This window comes from Tauraco erythrolophus, chromosome 20 (assembly GCF_009769465.1).
Source record: "Tauraco erythrolophus isolate bTauEry1 chromosome 20, bTauEry1.pri, whole genome shotgun sequence".
In the NCBI taxonomy this organism is placed as follows: domain Eukaryota; kingdom Metazoa; phylum Chordata; class Aves; order Musophagiformes; family Musophagidae; genus Tauraco; species Tauraco erythrolophus.
This window is the reverse complement of record NC_141484.1, coordinates 8,844,216-8,861,854: the sequence shown is the minus strand read 5'-3', so window position 1 is coordinate 8,861,854 and position 17,639 is coordinate 8,844,216. Positions and strand designations below refer to the sequence as shown.

General features: G+C 42.9%; 1 protein-coding gene across 4 annotated transcripts in view; it reads left to right on the top strand.

Moving 5' to 3' along the window:
* The window catches only part of TNRC6C (trinucleotide repeat containing adaptor 6C), a 108,223-nt gene extending 101,067 nt beyond the window's left edge, over positions 1 to 7,156 (top strand). For all 4 annotated transcript variants that reach the window (XM_086623881.1, XM_086623882.1, XM_086623879.1 and 1 more), the window contains 4 exons: positions 2,155 to 2,349; positions 3,733 to 3,803; positions 4,577 to 4,716; positions 6,441 to 7,156. In XM_086623881.1, the coding sequence (XP_086480007.1) occupies positions 2,155 to 2,349; positions 3,733 to 3,803; positions 4,577 to 4,716; positions 6,441 to 6,801 (767 nt within the window). In that variant the 3' untranslated portion in view covers positions 6,802 to 7,156. The remainder of the gene's footprint in view (positions 1 to 2,154; positions 2,350 to 3,732; positions 3,804 to 4,576; positions 4,717 to 6,440) is intronic.
* Positions 7,157 to 17,639: the final 10,483 nt, after the last annotated feature.

The window sequence follows — 17,639 nt, the reverse complement described above, 5'->3', positions numbered from 1 at the left end:
TAAGGAAAAATGTGTTTATTCTACTTGGTGCCACATGCTGTCACTCTGTATTGGCATCGAGATCTCTTAATGACTATTTCCATTGCAACTTTGAGGAGGAATATTGTCTAGGACCTCAGTAGAAACACCCCTACTAGACCCTTCAGTAAGAGCTGATATGAAAATTTTTAATAAACTCACTGTTAAAAGTGAACCATCTTCAGCTCAGGAAAAAGTTTAGTAGTACCTCGATGAGGTGCTCTGCATGTCTCTGGAGGGGTTGGATTTGGGGCTCTTAAATGTCTTTGAATAGTCAGTCCAAAGCCTGGTGCTCCCCTGTATGACTGAGCTTATAGATGCTCTAAATAATTACCACATTGTTTTTAATGAGCTATAAATTCTGGAGCATCTATCTGCAAATCATGGAAACTTTGTGAACTGGCTACCTAAATATCCAGTTTGTCCCATTATAAAAATGTGTTGGGGCTGTTGTGTGAATCGTATTAGCACTTTTCTTATCTAATCAGTGAAAACCCTCCACTTCTTTAAATAAAGGATGGTGCCAACGTCCAGGCATACTGCAGAATGCAAAACAAAACGGGGTTGTTTGAACTATTTTACTCCAGTGAAAGGAAAAGAAGGGAATGGCTTGCTTTTCTTTTATCTGCCATGCATTTCTGCTTTATTTGCTTTTTATTTTTTGCAGTGTCATCTAATCTTTGTGTTAACCCCTATGAGAAGTAGTGACATAGCAACATCTAATCTGTGGTAATGTGCGTGTATCATGTGCTACATCGCAGGCTGAGCTGCTCTGAGTTCTAAAACTCAAGACTTCCGCCCTTTTCCCCCACCATTTTACCCTTGTTAATGTCTTCATCATCATTGTCAAATTATTTTTGTTGATACAGTTTGCAAGAAGATAGGAGACTGGTTGCCCTTTCACTTAAATTGTTATGATTCCGTATAAAACCATGGAGTTCAATGATACAGATAAATAGAAGCAATTTGGAGAGTGTGTGTCTATATAATGAGGCTGTGATTTGGTGACTGGTAAATTTGGCTTTAAGACTAATAAAAAACTCTTAATGGCTGCCTGATGCAAAGCACTGATTCAGTATAAACTTAATCTGCCAGTTCAAACCTAGTTTTAAAAAAAATCGTAAGATTTTTGCATCTTGGATTTTGTGAGACCAAGTATTTCCCCTGTCTGCAATCCACGCTAAAGCACTGAGGCAGCGTGATCACAGTGTCATTTGCTCTGGCAGAGGATGCAGTGATGTGACCATTTCAGTCCATTCCAGTCACACACAAGCTGCTGATGTTGGTAACGGTGGGACTGTGGTATGATAAGGAAATTGGGCTCTAATTTCACAAGGAAGAAAAACAGGGATGTGTAAGTCTAAAAGTGAATAAAGGGTTTTGGTTTTGTATCTGTAATTTGAATCAATTTCATCTGCCACTCTGAATGCTAAACTGTATTTGTTATTCTTGGGTTTTGTATTATTTTATAAAACTCTGCTTTGGCAGGAACAGTTGTAAGATAGTTTAAAAACTGATTAGGGAAATAAACTGAACGGTAGACAGGTTGTGATATGTTCTAATCTTCTGAAGACTTCATTTTTCTCAAAGACACTTGGAAAAAAGAGTATATGTTACTTTGAATATTCAGAAATACAGTTTTTGTTGGTCTTTGATCTTTGGAATTTTAATAATATATCAGAGGAACATATGGATATACTGGTTACTTTCTATTAGATAAAATGAGTTGTGTAAGAAAAAGTGGTTAAGTTCTAGTAAACCTTTAAGAGAGATAATCTTGAAGTGTTTCATTATAATTTTGATGAAATGAGATTTCAAATACTTAAGTCCATTTTCTTGTCTCTTTTTCTCGTATCACCTTTTACGCGAAAGTGAAATAGGATATTTTAAAAAGGAAACTGCATATATAGCAGATGTGAGTTACTAAATACAAAATTTTTGCTGTAAATACTAATGTAAGTAAGTTCAAAGGATATAGGATTTATGTCACCGGATGACAGAGAATGCTGTTCTTTTCTCTCCTGAAGAGCTGGAAGAACGCAGTCCATGCAGAAGCTTGACGATTACCCATCCTACTTGGTTTAACAGTTGTTGCTGACTGAAAATACACAGATGTATTTTTTTTTTCTGTTGCAGGTAAATTGTCAGACATCAAGTCTACGTGGTCCTCTGGCCCAATCTCTCACACACAAGCCTCTCTATCCCATGAACTATGGAAGGTACCCAGAAACACTACTGCTCCTACGAGACCACCTCCAGGCTTAACAAACACCAAGCCATCATCTACATGGGGTGCCAGTCCCCTGGGTTGGACCAGCTCTTACTCCTCTGGTACTCTTGGCTCCTGTGTTTTGTAACACCACAGTGCTGCCTTTTTATAATTGTTTGCTTTCACTCTGGGTTACAATAGTGAGGCACCTCCTAGCTGTGTGTTAGGCTCCAAAAACTTGAGATTTAATACAAATAGAGTGTGTCTGTTCTGGGGATGAAGCTCATGGCTGTTTACTTGAGTTAGGATAAGTTGTAAATGAAGCTGTCATCTTTCAGGTAGTCATACTAGTAATTTTACGTAGGAATTGCCAAATTATTTCACTCCAACTAGGGTTTTTTTTTCCATTTCCTCAATTTCTAAAAATATCTTTTAAACATGTTTCTTGTTTTGTCATATGATCTATGGCTGCCTACGAGGCTTCAAGATGGGTGAATCAGCCCATGGAATTTAATATGGAACACATTTTTGGAGCACAGATGTGAAGCATTTAGGACCTGATGGCATTGCAGGGCCCTCAGGGAATGTCTTGATTTTTTTCATGCGGACTCTTTTTTTTTTTTTAGATGTTGTTTTGATTAAATAAAAATATGAGACACCGTGGATGTGACTATAGAAATATTTATATATTTATATCTCGTGTTTGTGAAGTTTCATCAGCTTCAGAAGTATTACACCTATTTTATAAAGCTGTTTGATTAATCCGCTTTCACTAAGTTGAGAATTGAATGTTCTTCCCTCTTCTTGCCATTTATTTCGTGCCTGTTTTCTTCACCAAAACCCCACCTGGTGGGCAGACATTGCTGATGCCAGGATTCTCTCGGGAGCCTGAGTGTGGTCACGTATGTGACTACAGAAGTACTGCGGTTTCTCAAATGCCACTCATAAATATCAAGCTTGTACAGTTTCTCATTGTAAAACACCAGGCTGGAGTTGGAAAAGCAGGTTTTGTTGGTTATGTCCTTGTATCTTTAATCAGAACATTGTCAGCACAGAAAAATATCTGTTTTGAATAAGCCATGTGCATTAATCTATCAGTGGCAAGGAAGCAGAATGCTGCAGTGCTGTAAAAATCTTTAATAGCAAGCAGCAATCTGAGCTTGGACATCTGAATTGCTTTTAAAATGTGTCTTCCAGATTAATTCTAATGTAACGTGAAGATACAGTTTGTTGCGGTGTCATACCTGCATCCACTAGTTTTCCAATAGTTATTGTGGGAACGTGAAAAATGCCACAGATCCTTTAAATGTAACCAAAGCAGGTTTTCATTCAGCAGCCTTTCATTCCAAAGATGACAATAAATCAAGATGTGAGGAAAGTGCTGTAGGATTTGTTTTCGGTAGCAATAAGACTTGCTAGTACATTGTGATTCCAGATAAGTTTTCTTCTTATAATATGCTCTCCACATCAGGATAAAATGTTTTGTTGTGGAATTTGTATTGTAGGTTCTGCATGGAGTACTGACAGCTCAGGGAGAACAAGCAGCTGGCTGGTTCTTCGAAACCTCACACCCCAGGTAGATGGAATTGCACATAACTTGTTATGAAAAGAAACTTGTCACATTTAAGAGATGCTTAAGAAGAAGATTTATCAACCATGGTCATTTGGTTCGTTTGAAGGGAAAATAATTATTATGCATTTATTACAAGTGTCTGTTTTCTACAGGGAATTTGTTTTCAAAGTGCTGTCAAATCAAGTATGAACTTTTAAGACTGTAATCAAGTGTGCACCCTGTATGTATGTGTGAGTTTGGAGGTGAACGACGTTTTAGAGCAGATACAGAGATGTAAAATATGCTTTTCCTATAGGTTGTTTTATTATTTTTGTTTGTTTTTTCTCTCAAGTCTGTCAAATATGCTTGTCTTTCACATAGTGTCGTTCTTAAGGAAGAATGTAAGCCACAAAGCCATGAATGTAGACATCCAGATTAATCTTGGGTAAAATTTAGTTGTATTTATGAACAATGTGTTGTTCATTTTTAGTTGTATTTACAAACAACGTGTTTTTCTTTTGATTTATTTCTGGACTTCTGTGGACTTCCAATGATAAGTATGATTTGTATCACCTAAATTGGGAAATTTTGTGCACTGGACTGTAGAGAAGTCTTAAAAAGGCAAACTCAATGAAGACCGTGATAAGTCTATAATTAAATTATTCTTATGGAAGAAAAACTTTTTTTTCTTTCACCTGTACTTAATTGTTTAGCTTCTGAAACTTGTTTAGTTAACAAGCATTTAAAGTAAAATAAAAAAAAATACAGATAACCTTTCCCCCCTTCCCGCTTACCAGATTGATGGCTCCACACTGCGGACACTGTGTTTGCAACATGGCCCTCTAATAACATTCCACTTGAACCTGACACAAGGGAATGCTGTGGTCCGATACAGTTCCAAGGAAGAAGCAGCCAAGGCCCAGAAGTCTCTGCATATGTACGTTTCTGCTCTCTCTTTCCTTTGTTATGAAGCCAGTTTTATCTCAGAAACTATTTTCTTAGGCATTTATTTACTAGGACTTGGAATTGATCACTAGTTAGTTTAATCCGATTTTGGAAATTACCTAATGAGAGAGAGAAAAAATAACTGGGGACGAGATACTCATATACTGCTGAATAAGAGGTCATTACAAAACTTGGTAATAGATACTCACCATTAATAATGTCCTCAGTAAGGATTTGTCACATGTAAGACTGCAAAGAATTTGTAAGATGTGGTAAGAATTCCAAAGGAAGCTCAGAGAGAAGAGAGCATGAGACAGGGTTTTAGCTTAGAGAACAACAGAAAGGACAAGAAAATGATAAAGTATGTGTTCATGGTGGTCACCTTTTTAAAAGGAGTTATGAAAGAAAGGGAAAGAAATGTATGACAACAAAATGTGCTTTCTAGATCTTCTAAAATCCATGGGACTAATTGGCATGCTAAGCCAGAGCTGGAGAATATGAGTGATAAAATTGGTGACATTAGGGAGGAATAAGAATATAGAGAAGAAAAATGAGGTTTCAGGAAACGGGGTGGAGGGGAAAGACAAAACCCTTCAACTTTGCAGGAGAGCAGTGAGTTGCATTGAAGTACAAGTCAATTTTCAGAGTACAGATGTTGGAAACGTGTCCCAACAGAGCCAGTGGGTTTCTAGTATGTCTTTAAATAAAAGTAGGAATAAGCATTAGACACGAAAGAGTTGAACTGTACATTGAAGAGTTAAACGTTGTGATGGGATAAGACTTTAAAGATACGAAAGCATGCTTGTTCATTACACGTGAAAAAGAAGGATTCTCTAATCTTTCTGAGTCTCTAAGGCCTCTGAGGATACTTAAAAAAGGAAGAGGAATGACACACCTCATGGTTTGGAGCGTGCTTTGCTATATTATATGATGCATTATTGGATCTATGTTTTGCATCTTATCTTTTTAGTAAAGCAAAGTGCTGTAATTACTACAGGTCCCAGTGCTCAGAAATAATAAACGCTACAACATTTCTGCAAAAAGGAGAGGTGAGGAAGGGAGGCAGTGTTACCAGGTGCTTGAGCACAGGCTTAGACACAGCGTTTCAGCCTTTGCTCTAACTGAAACGTTGCCATCGAGTGTGATGGCCGTGGACATCCCAAGGTGCAAGGTGTCTGAATTTTATTCTGCTCATGTATCTGGCAGATTTAAAAAAAAAAAAAAAAGGATAGAGACTTCTTTTCTTTTCCTGGCTAATTGGTTTTGAAATATACAGCAAATGATTGAATCTGTTGCAGGATTTCAATGCTAGAATATATTCTGGGATGACAAAATAATGTGAAGAGAATAGTTTTTGAAAGTGTTACAATAAATTTGTGATTCTTGGCGTCGATTGTTACTGGTAATGCTGGTGTGCTTGTGTCTTTATGCCTCAATAGAGGACAGCCTCCCGTCATACGTGCCAGTGAAGCGAGGTGGTCTCCACACCCGGCTTGGTGTGTGTTTGCCTGTGGATGTAGAAAGGGAAGTAGAAAATAGGACAGAGAAGTCTTGCTTCAAGAGACTGGGACCGCTAAAAGCGAGCAGAAGTGTCAGAAATCTCCATCTCAAATTCAACTTGGGGGAAAACAGATTTCTATCCATCTTGGATATTTCCCAAAGTGCCCCTCGCCCCCCTTGTTTCATGTCGCTGCACCTTTTGTTTTTTGTCCCCAGGTGTGTCCTGGGAAACACTACCATCCTGGCCGAGTTCGCTGGTGAAGAAGAAGTCAACCGCTTCTTGGCCCAGGGCCAGGCGCTGCCGCCCACCTCCAGCTGGCAGTCCAACACTGGAACCAACCAGCCTCGCCTGGGCTCCTCCAGCAGCTCTCACGCCTTGGTGCGCAGCGACGCCGGGCACTGGAACACGCCCTGCCTGGGGGGCAAGGGGAGCAGCGACCTGCTGTGGGGCGGGGTGCCTCAGTACTCCAGCAGCCTTTGGGGGCCCCCGAGTGCCGACGACGGCAGAGTCATCGGCAGCCCCACACCTTTGAATACTCTTCTTCCGGGTGATCTTCTCAGTGGGGAGTCCATCTAGGAAACAAGAGAAACAAACCGGAAATAACAATCATCAGCACTAAAGGAAAATAAAAAATAAAAAATCGTAACCCTTTCCAGTCCCGGGCTTGATGAAGAATCCAGCTTTAACAGATGAGACTGGCAGCCCTTTTTAGTACCTCTGTCCAATCTCGAGTATGAAACTGCAGAAGTCCTTGTGAACTGTTCGTGAAACAGTATGGGCTACTTTTGGTCAGTGTCACATGCTAATGACAGGTTTTATTTTTTTCATGGCTTTTTGTTTTATGTTGTCTTTTTATGTTTGTATGGTGAATTTCAAAACAAAGTATAAAAGCTGCTTAGAATAGGTCTATCATGAAGGGCACTTTTCAGAATTTGGGCTGGAAAGGGTTATTTTATCAGCTGGGGGTGGGGGGGGGGGGGGAAGGGGAAATGAAAGCCTATTTAAAATGAGCCTGTGACTATTATGCACATTACCAGAGGCGGACCCAATAATCAGAAGGGGTGAAGTGTGATATTTACCGTTGGTACAGAAAAGGAACGAAAACCCGAATGGTGACTATTGACTGTACAGGTTGAGCCGGGGGGAGGGAGGGCAGGGCTGGGGTATCTCTGTGTCCACTACTCCCATGGATCTGCCTATGCACATTACCCTTGTTTCATTACTTTTCCATGTCATTTTTTTTAATCCCAAAAATATAAAAAGTTAAAAAAAAAAACACAAAACAAAAAAAAACCACAAACAAAAAAAAACACAACAAAAAAACCCCAACATATCAACATGCAAATACTTGAATCCAGCAGGCCAATAACAAAATGTGAACACTTTCTAAGTCTAATTATTACACTTCCAGGTCGGCATCAGTACACAAAAAACAGGCTCTAAGAATTTTTTTTTAAAGTTCAGACTATATGTTTTTGTTGGAACAGATGTATGTATGTGAGTGTGTGTGTATGTGTGCGTGTATGTGTGTGCCCATGTGTGGTGTGAATTTTTTCCTTTTATTCAGTATATGCTTTTTATTTGCTCATTGGTCAAATGTTTAATTGTTATTAGCTTCTAACTTTGCACTGAGTGTCCGCAGCCCTTCTTGTAGCTAATCCTATAATGTTAAAAAAAAAAAAAGAAAAAAAAAAAAAAGAAACTGATAGAAGGGGCCGGCGACAATTCACGTGTAAATGTTTACTCAAGGACTCTTATCGCATTTTAAAAATTACAGTGTGTATCTCTGGAGAATAATATGTATATCTACCTTTAGCGGCTTTTTATTGTGGACTAATGCAAGAAAATTATTACCGGAGTATTGCACCATTTTTCCATTCGGAATATAAAGTTTAAAAAAAAAAATACTCTTGTTGAACTGTGGCCATAGATAATTGTAAAGAGCGGATAGTTCCCTTGCAAGCAGGAACAGAAACAAGCACTTGGACATAGGTTTTGACTGCTTTTGGAGGAGCCAGGAGTTTTGGCTCCCACCTGTTTACAGACCTTTTTTTCTCCTTCAAACTTTAAAATAAAAAAGGAATTTAAAAAAAAAAAAAAGACAAAAAAAAAAAGAGACTTCCATCGTAAAGAAAACTATTTTCAGAATGAAGATATGCTACTTCAGAGCTCTGGGATTGAACAGTGTTGTTGTATTATTCTTTTCTTTGGCCATTGCTGTGTACTATTTTTTGTTGTTGTTTTCCTCCTCTTCGTCAAAGTGGCGAAAACTTTGTGATCACTATCTTGCACATGGTGGAAGATGTCTCAGGAAAGCCGGGTTTCCCGAGGAGCAACTCCACACCATTTCATGTATTTTTAAAACCCAACTCCTAGCACTGAAGATATTATTAAAAAAACAAAATAAAAAAAAAAGACAGTAAGAAAGAAGAAAATACCTAATCTAATGTGTAGCAGTTACATATTTACCAAATAATGGACTCAAAAGAAATAGATGTTTGAAGAGTGCTTTATATATTAAAAAATCGCTTTATGTTTAAAAAAAGATCAATGTTTTTGATTGTTTTGAAAGGAAGAAAGACAATGGAATAACATACACTTCAAGTATGTTTTAAAAATTATATGAACATTGTGCTCCCTGCCTGCTTGGATCAGGAAACTTGTGCATTACTTTTTTTTTTTTTTTTTTGAAGATTAGCTTTTTAATGGTTTTATCAGATTTAAAGGGTCCTGCAAGATTGCAAATTAACAAAAGCTGGTTTTATAGAGGATCATGAACTATGCACAAACTGGGTTCAAGACTTGTGTTTTTTTTTTCTCAAGTTTTAGTAGTGTATTTAGCTGAATAACCTTTCCTCAGAGTAATTGCATCTCATTGCCATTACACGCCTCCTACATATATATTTTATATATATATACACACACACTTATATAAAATATGTATGTGTGTATGTGCGTGTTTACATACAATTTTCCATGCTGAAGTTTAGCATTGAGTTGTAGAAAAACTCCTGATATTTTAAAATTGGGAATGAAACTTTCTGTTGAAGGGTTTGGGGGGGTGGGTTTTTGTTTTGGGGCTTGTTTTTGGTTTTTTTTTTTTTTGCCTTTCCTTTTGGATTAAAGATGTCTGTAACTCTGAGATTAAAAAAAAAAAAAACAATTGTGGCTTTTAATGTTTATTCTCCTCATAGAATGTGATTGTTAAAGAACATGCACCGAAAGTTGCTTTCAAGAGTACGAAGATTCTTTGAAACTTAATAAATTGCAGTTTTTTCTTGGCTGTTCAAATAATGTGTATTTTTCTTTTATGCAGGGGATATTAAAAAAAATAATAATACATTGTTAAATCTGTTGAAAGTGTTTCATGGAAGAAGTTTAACTCTTTCAATACTAACGAGAACGAAGTGTACAGCCAGGCAAATCAGGGGTGGAAGCGTAGTCGCACACTTGGAATCTGTGCTGGTTGGTGATGTTGGTGGTGGCATTCTCCTAAGCTTGTGCCATCAACGCTTTGCATATCGCACCCAAAAGTGCTGCGTAAAAAGCAGGAATCATTTTTTGCTGTTACTATTCTGTTTTTCCTCATTTATTCGTGTCTTTAGTAATACAGGAGGCGAATTGTTAACACTTTGAATATTGCGAGGCTGAAGGCTCCTCTCTAGCTCTAAGGTTCAGTCACCCCGTCGCCTCCCATATTCTGGACCTGGATGTCTCTAGCTCTAAACTGCCAGTTCCACTAAATTTTTTGAGGTGGGCAAATAGCCCATAAATAAAATAGGGTGGAAACACCAAAATATTTTAATGTTTGGCCTTTCAAAGTTTTGAAATTAAGGAAGATACTTAACAGTGGCTAACATTAGGCAGAGGGGGCAAATTGCAGAAAGTTCGTGGAGGGACCCAAACTTGCTCCGTCTCCCTCGTCTCAAGATGAACTTATGTTCTCCTCCCACCTCCATCAAACCAGTTCTTTACCTTTTAGTGGCATCGAGGTGATCCATACTGAAAGTGGGATTTATAGCAGGTCTGGCCCCAGGTCTCCAGCGCTTATGAGCAGTTTTCCCAGTAAAACTCATCCTGCTCATTCATTTGAGAAGGGAAGAAGCGAACGTGAAGAACTGGGTTCATAAGAAAGCAGTTCACAGCCCTGAACAGCCTCACCCGTGCTGTGACTGTAGCCCGTTTGCCATCACTGGGATTATCGGCCACCCTGCCATAAACTCCTCATTTCGTAAGACAGACCCATGGGGCCGGGGGAGCCCGGGCAACTCTTGGGAGTTTGCCATTGGCTGGCAGATATGAGACAGTTAAAAACTATCAAATCCAGATTTGGGGGTAACTCTGGTTATGTGAATAGCTAAAATATCCAGTCTGAAGCCTGTTTAATTTCGTTGTCAATACTGCCCCAAAATTGCACAGCTGTTGCCACGGTTGTGTTTTACTGTGAGCTGCTTCCTCTCCCGTCTCCTTTTTTTTTTTTCCCCTCTTCCAGATGCTTGTAATGAAACTCTTGGAAGACAGTTACCTTCTCTTTGCCTTCCTTGGTTTTTTGGTTGGTTTGTATTTTTGAGGGGTTTTTTTTCCTTAGCAAGGAGGGCTTTCAGCTTCAGTGTCCCTCGGTTTTGTTTGCCTAGACATCAAAGTCCGTTACGGAGTCAGATGTTTTTAGCTAACAAGAGTTTTTGTCTTCCATAAGGTTGACAGAAGTGGCTTTTTGTAAATCAGATGCACTCTTAAAATTTAGTATCCACCCCGCTATATTAAAAGCTTTTGGCCAAAATTAATCTTTTAGTGTTTGCATAGCGCTTTTGATTTTCCATGTCATCCTCTTTTCTGCTTTAAAGCTACCTGATATTTCTAAAATTGTAAAGATGGCTCCTGATGATAAGGATTCTCCTTATGGCTCCTGAATCTTTACAAGAAAACATTTTTAACAATTTGTGTTTTTTCTGTGCATTGCATTTACTGTATCCTCCATGGCACTTTCACTGCATGGCTCCCGTCTTTAGGCCAAGAGAATTTCTCTTTCCTAAGTGGTCTGAAACTGTCAAACTTCTTCTTAGTTACTTGTCTAGTTTGTGGGTGGCACTGGCAGAGCAGATCATTTTGCTATTCTGCTCCAGAAATATCTTATTGTTCTTAATAATTCAATATATGATTGTGTATGTGAAGGAGCATTTTAATTAAAAAAAATGTATATGGATATCTGTATATGTTAAGAATTATTAGAGTTGGAAGAGTCTGGAAATGGAATTGAACAAACCCTTTAGGATTTGGGTTATGGGCAGCTATAGTGTGGAGCAAACCTATGACACCAGATCAAAGATGGCCATGGTGACCTGTCGGATCATCTCCGACCGTTGTGTATGAACTGCTGCTAAACGTCTGTTGGAGTTCACGCGTTGTACAAATGACGGGTGTCCTCATTGTGTCGCTGTATTGATGCTGAATGTACGACCTCCGCTCACGTCCTGCGCAGCCAGCTTCAGGGAAGGGGAGTTCTGAAGAACTGGATATGGAGCTCAGACGAACTCTGTATGGGACTGTACGGATGCCTGGCGTTCCCCGCGTTCCCCGCCGAGCCCCGAGGTAAACGGCAGCTCCGGAAAGCTCTGGAAATGTCTGTGATTGACGATGTTAGCGGGAATTTGAAGGAGACCATGGGCCCGTCCACGGACCGCACAGGACGATTTTAGCTCCCTGCAGGTCTCTTGGACTGTTTCACCCAGGTCCTTGCGTTGCTTCGAAGGCGGTAACGTCCCCGTGAAACCTTAACGTCTACGGGAGCAGCCCAACTTCTGTCCTCTCACATTCCCCCCTCGTTCCCAAGGGGTCTCTTCCAGTAACACACGTGTGCTCTTGGAATTCGGGAGAGGCACCTCCAACACTCACCCACATTGTAGCTTTCCTGAGGGAGGACAGACTGCTAACGTGCCCATGTTCTAGTGGGGTCTAGGTGTCTTCCTCCAGCGGATACACCCAATCTCTCAGGTTAACGATCGCTTGCTGCAAGTTGCCAGACTCCATCCTCTAACGGCCCATCCAGCCTGTGCAAAGACAGTCGAGTTGACCATTTGCAATCCCTCGTGCTCCCACCGTTTTCTTCTCTCTAATGAAAAGTGCTTCATTAGAAATGAATATGACACTTTGTCCTGTGTGTGCCCCCGGTGTTTGGGTTTTTTACTGTCGGATGCATTGGAAACGAGTTGCTTGTAAATTTTCTCTGATGAAAACGTGGTCCCAGTGCAGTCATGATTTCAGGGTTATTAAAATGTTATCAAACACAATAAGCTGGAAGATTGCTTTGCTTTCAATAAATATTATTATTAGTAAAGGTGGTTTGCCTTGAACTAGCTGTGAGGCTGCTGACTCTTGATGAGAAATCATCCCCCCCCCCCATCTGCCTGTGGTCCGTCCTGAGTTAATTAAATAGTTTATTGGTTTAAATGTTTGTTTTGTTCAGGGGAGTGGACTTGATGATATTCAAAACTGTGTCAGATTCCTCTCTAATTTGTCTGTAGTTTTATCTCCTGGATCCTTTTCCCATTTATCTTAATTTATTCTTAATTTATACTGAAAAAAAATGTATCCAAGCAGTCTAAAGACCTGTTTACTGATGCTATTGGAAAGGAGCAGATTCTCTTTCCGTTTTTGCAGTAGATCTTGTTTTGGCTACAGCATTCATGTTTTATAATTATTATATTTTACTGACTGTACCCCACAGGAGCAGGAAAAAAACAGATTTTTTTTTCATTATTTTGTCTGATTTCAAGTGGGACCCACTTTTTCTGCCTTCTCCTTCCCACTCCTTCTCTCCATACAGATGACAGAAAACTTCTGATAAAGGCAGAGGAGATGATTACTCTGCAGGTAAAGAACTACAAGTTCTACCAGGGAGAAGTAGATAGTGTGTGTATATATACATATACACTTAGAAATATAATCCCCGTGCTCAGTGGGAGATTCAGCACAAGCCTATAATACCTGAAATACCTAAGAGGAGAGAGACATCAGTTCCCATAGCTAAGCAGCTCTTTTCTCTCTCTTTTCTGGGATGATCACACTTTCAGAAGTGTGCTTGTAGGAAGAATAGTAATTGGCAAATAACTCTGATTACCTTGTAATGATTTTATTGCTGAATAACTTCCACAACCCCACCAGGGTGGGGAGAGCTGCAGTGTGTGTGCAGCATCAAAGGTAGGATGCAGCAGGTGAAAAGGCAAAGTGGTGAGGACGGAGAGCCCAGGGACAGGGCTCAGAGGAAGCATACAAGGAGCTGGTTGATTTGTAGATGAGTGTCATTTCCAAAATAGCTAGAAATTGCTCAAATAAAAAAAAACAAAACAAAACAAAACAAATTACTTTTCCCCAATAGCTCTGGCACAGTGATGGTTTTCTTAACAATATGTAAAAATCAGCATGTAGTAAGGTGGTTCTAAAGCTAAGTCCAACTTACTGTGTTCGTCTAACGTCCTTTATTTCTTTATTCCTGGTTAATACGTGTTCTGGTGCTATCTCCCTGAACTGATTTTTTTAAGCTTTTGCTGTCTGTTAGTTTGTGAATTAGGGGATTGCACAATAACCTGGGTGGGAGCGTGGCTGGAAGCAACTCTGAAATCGTTTCCCCAGGGTGCTTCAGCATCTTTGAAAAATGCCTTCTCCTGGGGCCTTTCTGAAACAGCCGCAAGAAGGGGGGTTGAGCACTGGGGACCAGCAAAGCTGACCAGTGGCTGCAGCCCAGCACGGGGCCTCGGACCCCCCTTGGTGTTGCTTTCAAGCACACACCATTAGAGACTGAAACTGGTGTCGATGCAGAATAAAGCTTAATGCTTTGTCTGCAGCAGAAAGCTATTTATTCATCGTTTAGTGGAGATTAAGCACAAAGCACTAAACCCTCATAATATGAAATTTAAGACATAGTGTAAGTAAATAAGTTTTGCTTGTGCCCCTAGAGGGGGGAGGCAGGAGGAAGAGGGAAGGGCAGAGGAAGTATCCAAAAATAACAGGATCCAGTGCATAGGTGAGAGGTGGAGTCTTCTTCTGGTATAGACACCTAGAAGTATAGATAGCGACCTTTAACCACCTTATAGTTCAAACACTGATTTTTAAAATCTGTTTTATAGAATCTAAGTATTCTAAGACATTGGAGATGTACCACTGTGGGCACCATCTCTAGCTGAGAAGAAAAGGAAACTTCTGAAGTGAGCCTGGAAGGAAACAGTTGAAGAAGTCTCCTTTTCCACCTGACCCTCCAACAAGGCGAGGAGGCCAAATATCACATTTACCAAATGGGGTTATTCTTGGTGTCCTTGTCAATACAGGGCATTTAAATTGCAGTATTCCACCTGGCATAACAAGCGATTGATGCATTCCTAAAAATGCTGTGCCGTTTTCATAGTCAGACCACAGAGGCATCAGTTGTGTGTCCAACTCCTGTGCTATATGGGACCGGAGAGAGAAGAAACACCAAGTTAGAGGATTTATCCAGACTTTTACGGTGCGTCATGGCAGAGGCCAGAAGTTCATGGTCTGCAAAACAAGGAAACCACCTTATCAGCATCTCAGTTTCTCCCCACTAGTTACGAGGGTGTAACACATGGGACATCGGGGCTTCCAGCAGCACAGGCACTGCGGGATTTGGTTGCCCTTTGACGAAGGGCCAGAGCCTTGACAGGGGTGAATAGAGCTGTAATGGGAAGCTGGGAAGACACTGGGCAGAGTGGAGATTCCTGCTTTTTTGTAGATGCTGCTGGCCCTCCTTCGGCACTAGGAGCACATCTGCCTTTCCGAGGCTCGGGGAGAGGCACGGCCGTGTCACTGCTCATGGCACGACTGTGTCAGGGGAACAAACCCCCCTTTTCCTCTCTGTGCCTGTCTGGACAAGCAGCCCTGAGCATTTGGGAGCTTACATTGTGCTGCCTGAAGGCTGCCTGGATACTCGGCACTGGAAAGACGCACGGCACAACTCAGGTGTTTACAGAATAGTTTAGGCTCCTCATTGGCGGGGTTTGATTTTGAAAAGCCTTCGGATGGAGCAAAGCCCTGCACGCTCATCCCCTGGCAGCTGAGCTGCCAATTAAAAGGCAAAATACTGTTAATCCTCTTTGCAAATGCTCCAAGTCCTGCAGCACCCAGATCCCTGAGCTCTCGCAGTCTCTCCTGTCTCGGAAAGAAAGCTGCAGGGTGGGTTCACGGTTATTCCAGGGGCAAGGAGTTCGTGGGAAGAGTAATATTTACGCTGACCAACTGTGTGCTTTCCAGGTGTTGCAGACTAAGGTTTGGCTCCCATATGCACAATTCCCCATACTGACATTCCTTCTCACAAGAAGGTGGCCACTGCTCAAAACCCAGGCGGGTCCCCTTTGCAGAACCATTTGTAGAAGCGATTCAGTCGCCCGGCTACCACCCAGCAGCCCTATCGGCCGCTCCTGCTGCATTCCGTGCGCTTGTGGTGCACCCAGGACTAAATAAAGCGTGTTATTTGGGCAGCCCTGAGGGGCAGAAGCAAATGCTCGTCCCGTCGCTTCCCGCCCCCCCCCCCCCCCCCCCCCCCATCTCATGAAAAACGTGGGGCGCACCCGAAATCGCTTTTCAAACCTCGCAGCCTCCCTCGCGCTAGGAAATGGGAGGAAGCCCTTTCCTTTCACAAAATGTCCTCGGCTGTAATTCCCAGTTTCCCCCACGAGATGGGGTCCGGGAACCGCTCTCCGCACGCACCGCCCGGGGGCAGCGGCCGCGGCCCCGGCTCCAGGCGCCCGGTGCCCGCTGCCCGGTGCCCGCTGCCCGGTGCCCGCTGCCCGGTACCCGCTGCCCGGTGCCCGCTGCCCGCCCGGCCCCGGCCGCTCCCGACTCCCGTTCGTTCGGGCTGCTGCAGTGCGGGGCTGGTCGCCACGGGCTCGGGCACGCTCCTGCCGCTTGTTTGCGGCCGTAACGCGGTGCGTGCCGGGGACCCGGTGCCGTGGGTCACGCAGGTGTGCGGGGGGTGGCTGTCCTCCCCGAAGTGGCCTGAATTCATAGAATCACAGAACGGTTCGGGTTGGAAGGGACCTTCAAGGTCATCTAGTTCCAACCCCCCTGCCGTGGGCAGCTCCATATATTGGAATTGATCCATACATTGGAATCGATCATATATTGGAATTGATCCACGGGAATTGATCCACGTATTTTGAAAAGTTCCTTGCTCGGAAGCAATGCCAGAGTCCGTCCGTGTCACCCGCGGCGGAAGGGGCTCTGCCTCGCTGGACGGGTGCTGCAGCCCAAACCCGCAGAGCGAGCGGCGTTGGCGAGGGGCCGCGCTGCGGCACCGGCTTCGCTGCCAGCGCGGAGCGAGCCGGAGGTGAGCAAGGAGAGCAGACACCACGTCCTGCACACGCGTTCGTCAGACCGAAGCCCACGCCTGGGTGCGCCTCTCACAGGGTGCACTTCTGAGGCTGCTCCTGCAGCCCCCCCCAGCGCGGGACCAGCTGAATCCCGGCCACGCTGCCGGGATCGGGCCCGGCTGGAAGAGCCCTAATGGGCTCATGTGACCGTTGGGCAGCAGGTTTGCTCTTTCCAGCGCACTGAGCACATCGGTTTGTTTTCCTTGGTGCTGGGCCTCGCTCAGCGAACGGCCCTAAAGACAAATAGGGCTAATTACATCCGCCACGAGTAAGTGGCACTTTTCCTTTTAAAATGTTTCGCTTTCTCATTCGGTGTCCTTGGTGTAAGTGCTTGTGCCACGTCTTTACATCAATCAAGACCTGAGCAAACTGCAGCAGCCAGCACCAATTAGGCACATCACGGTCTCGCAGCTGATGCCCCCGCCGCGGGCCAGCGCGGCTGTCACTGGTGCGCAGCTCTCGCAGGCGGCGTCTTGGTTCTCCCTGATTGTTTGTGTACACAAATTAAGCGGGAGCATCTCACGGGGGTTTGATGGGATGTGCTACATGATGTGGAACAGAACAGGAGGGATCACACGGAGCTCTTCTCTGGGGGAGTGATGTGGGCATGGGGCTGGTGGCTGCTCTGGAGGCAAGTCTGGAGTAAAATGGTCTAAATGAGGGAAGGGGGAGGCGGAGGGAAAGGAAAGAAAAGAGTTGCGATGGGAAGATGTTCAGGATCTTTCTGATATTTTGGAGATCGAAAGAGCAGCCCTTGGTTCTGCACATGGATGGGGTCAAGTTCACTGCAATGCTTTTTTGTAAAAAAGGAGCACCAGCAACCTCAGCACCAGGCAAGGCAGTACTGAGAAGTGGTGTGTCCCAGCACAGACCTTGCTGCTTCTGAGGGGTTGTGATTTACAGAACAGCTGTGTGAAGGGAGAGCGACTTGCTCCTGATCACCCCGCAGGGGCAGGCACCCCCGTGTCCTTGTCCTGCTGTCCCCCCATGCTGTCGTGCTCAGCAGAACATCTCCTTTCTCAGGTACCAGGGCCC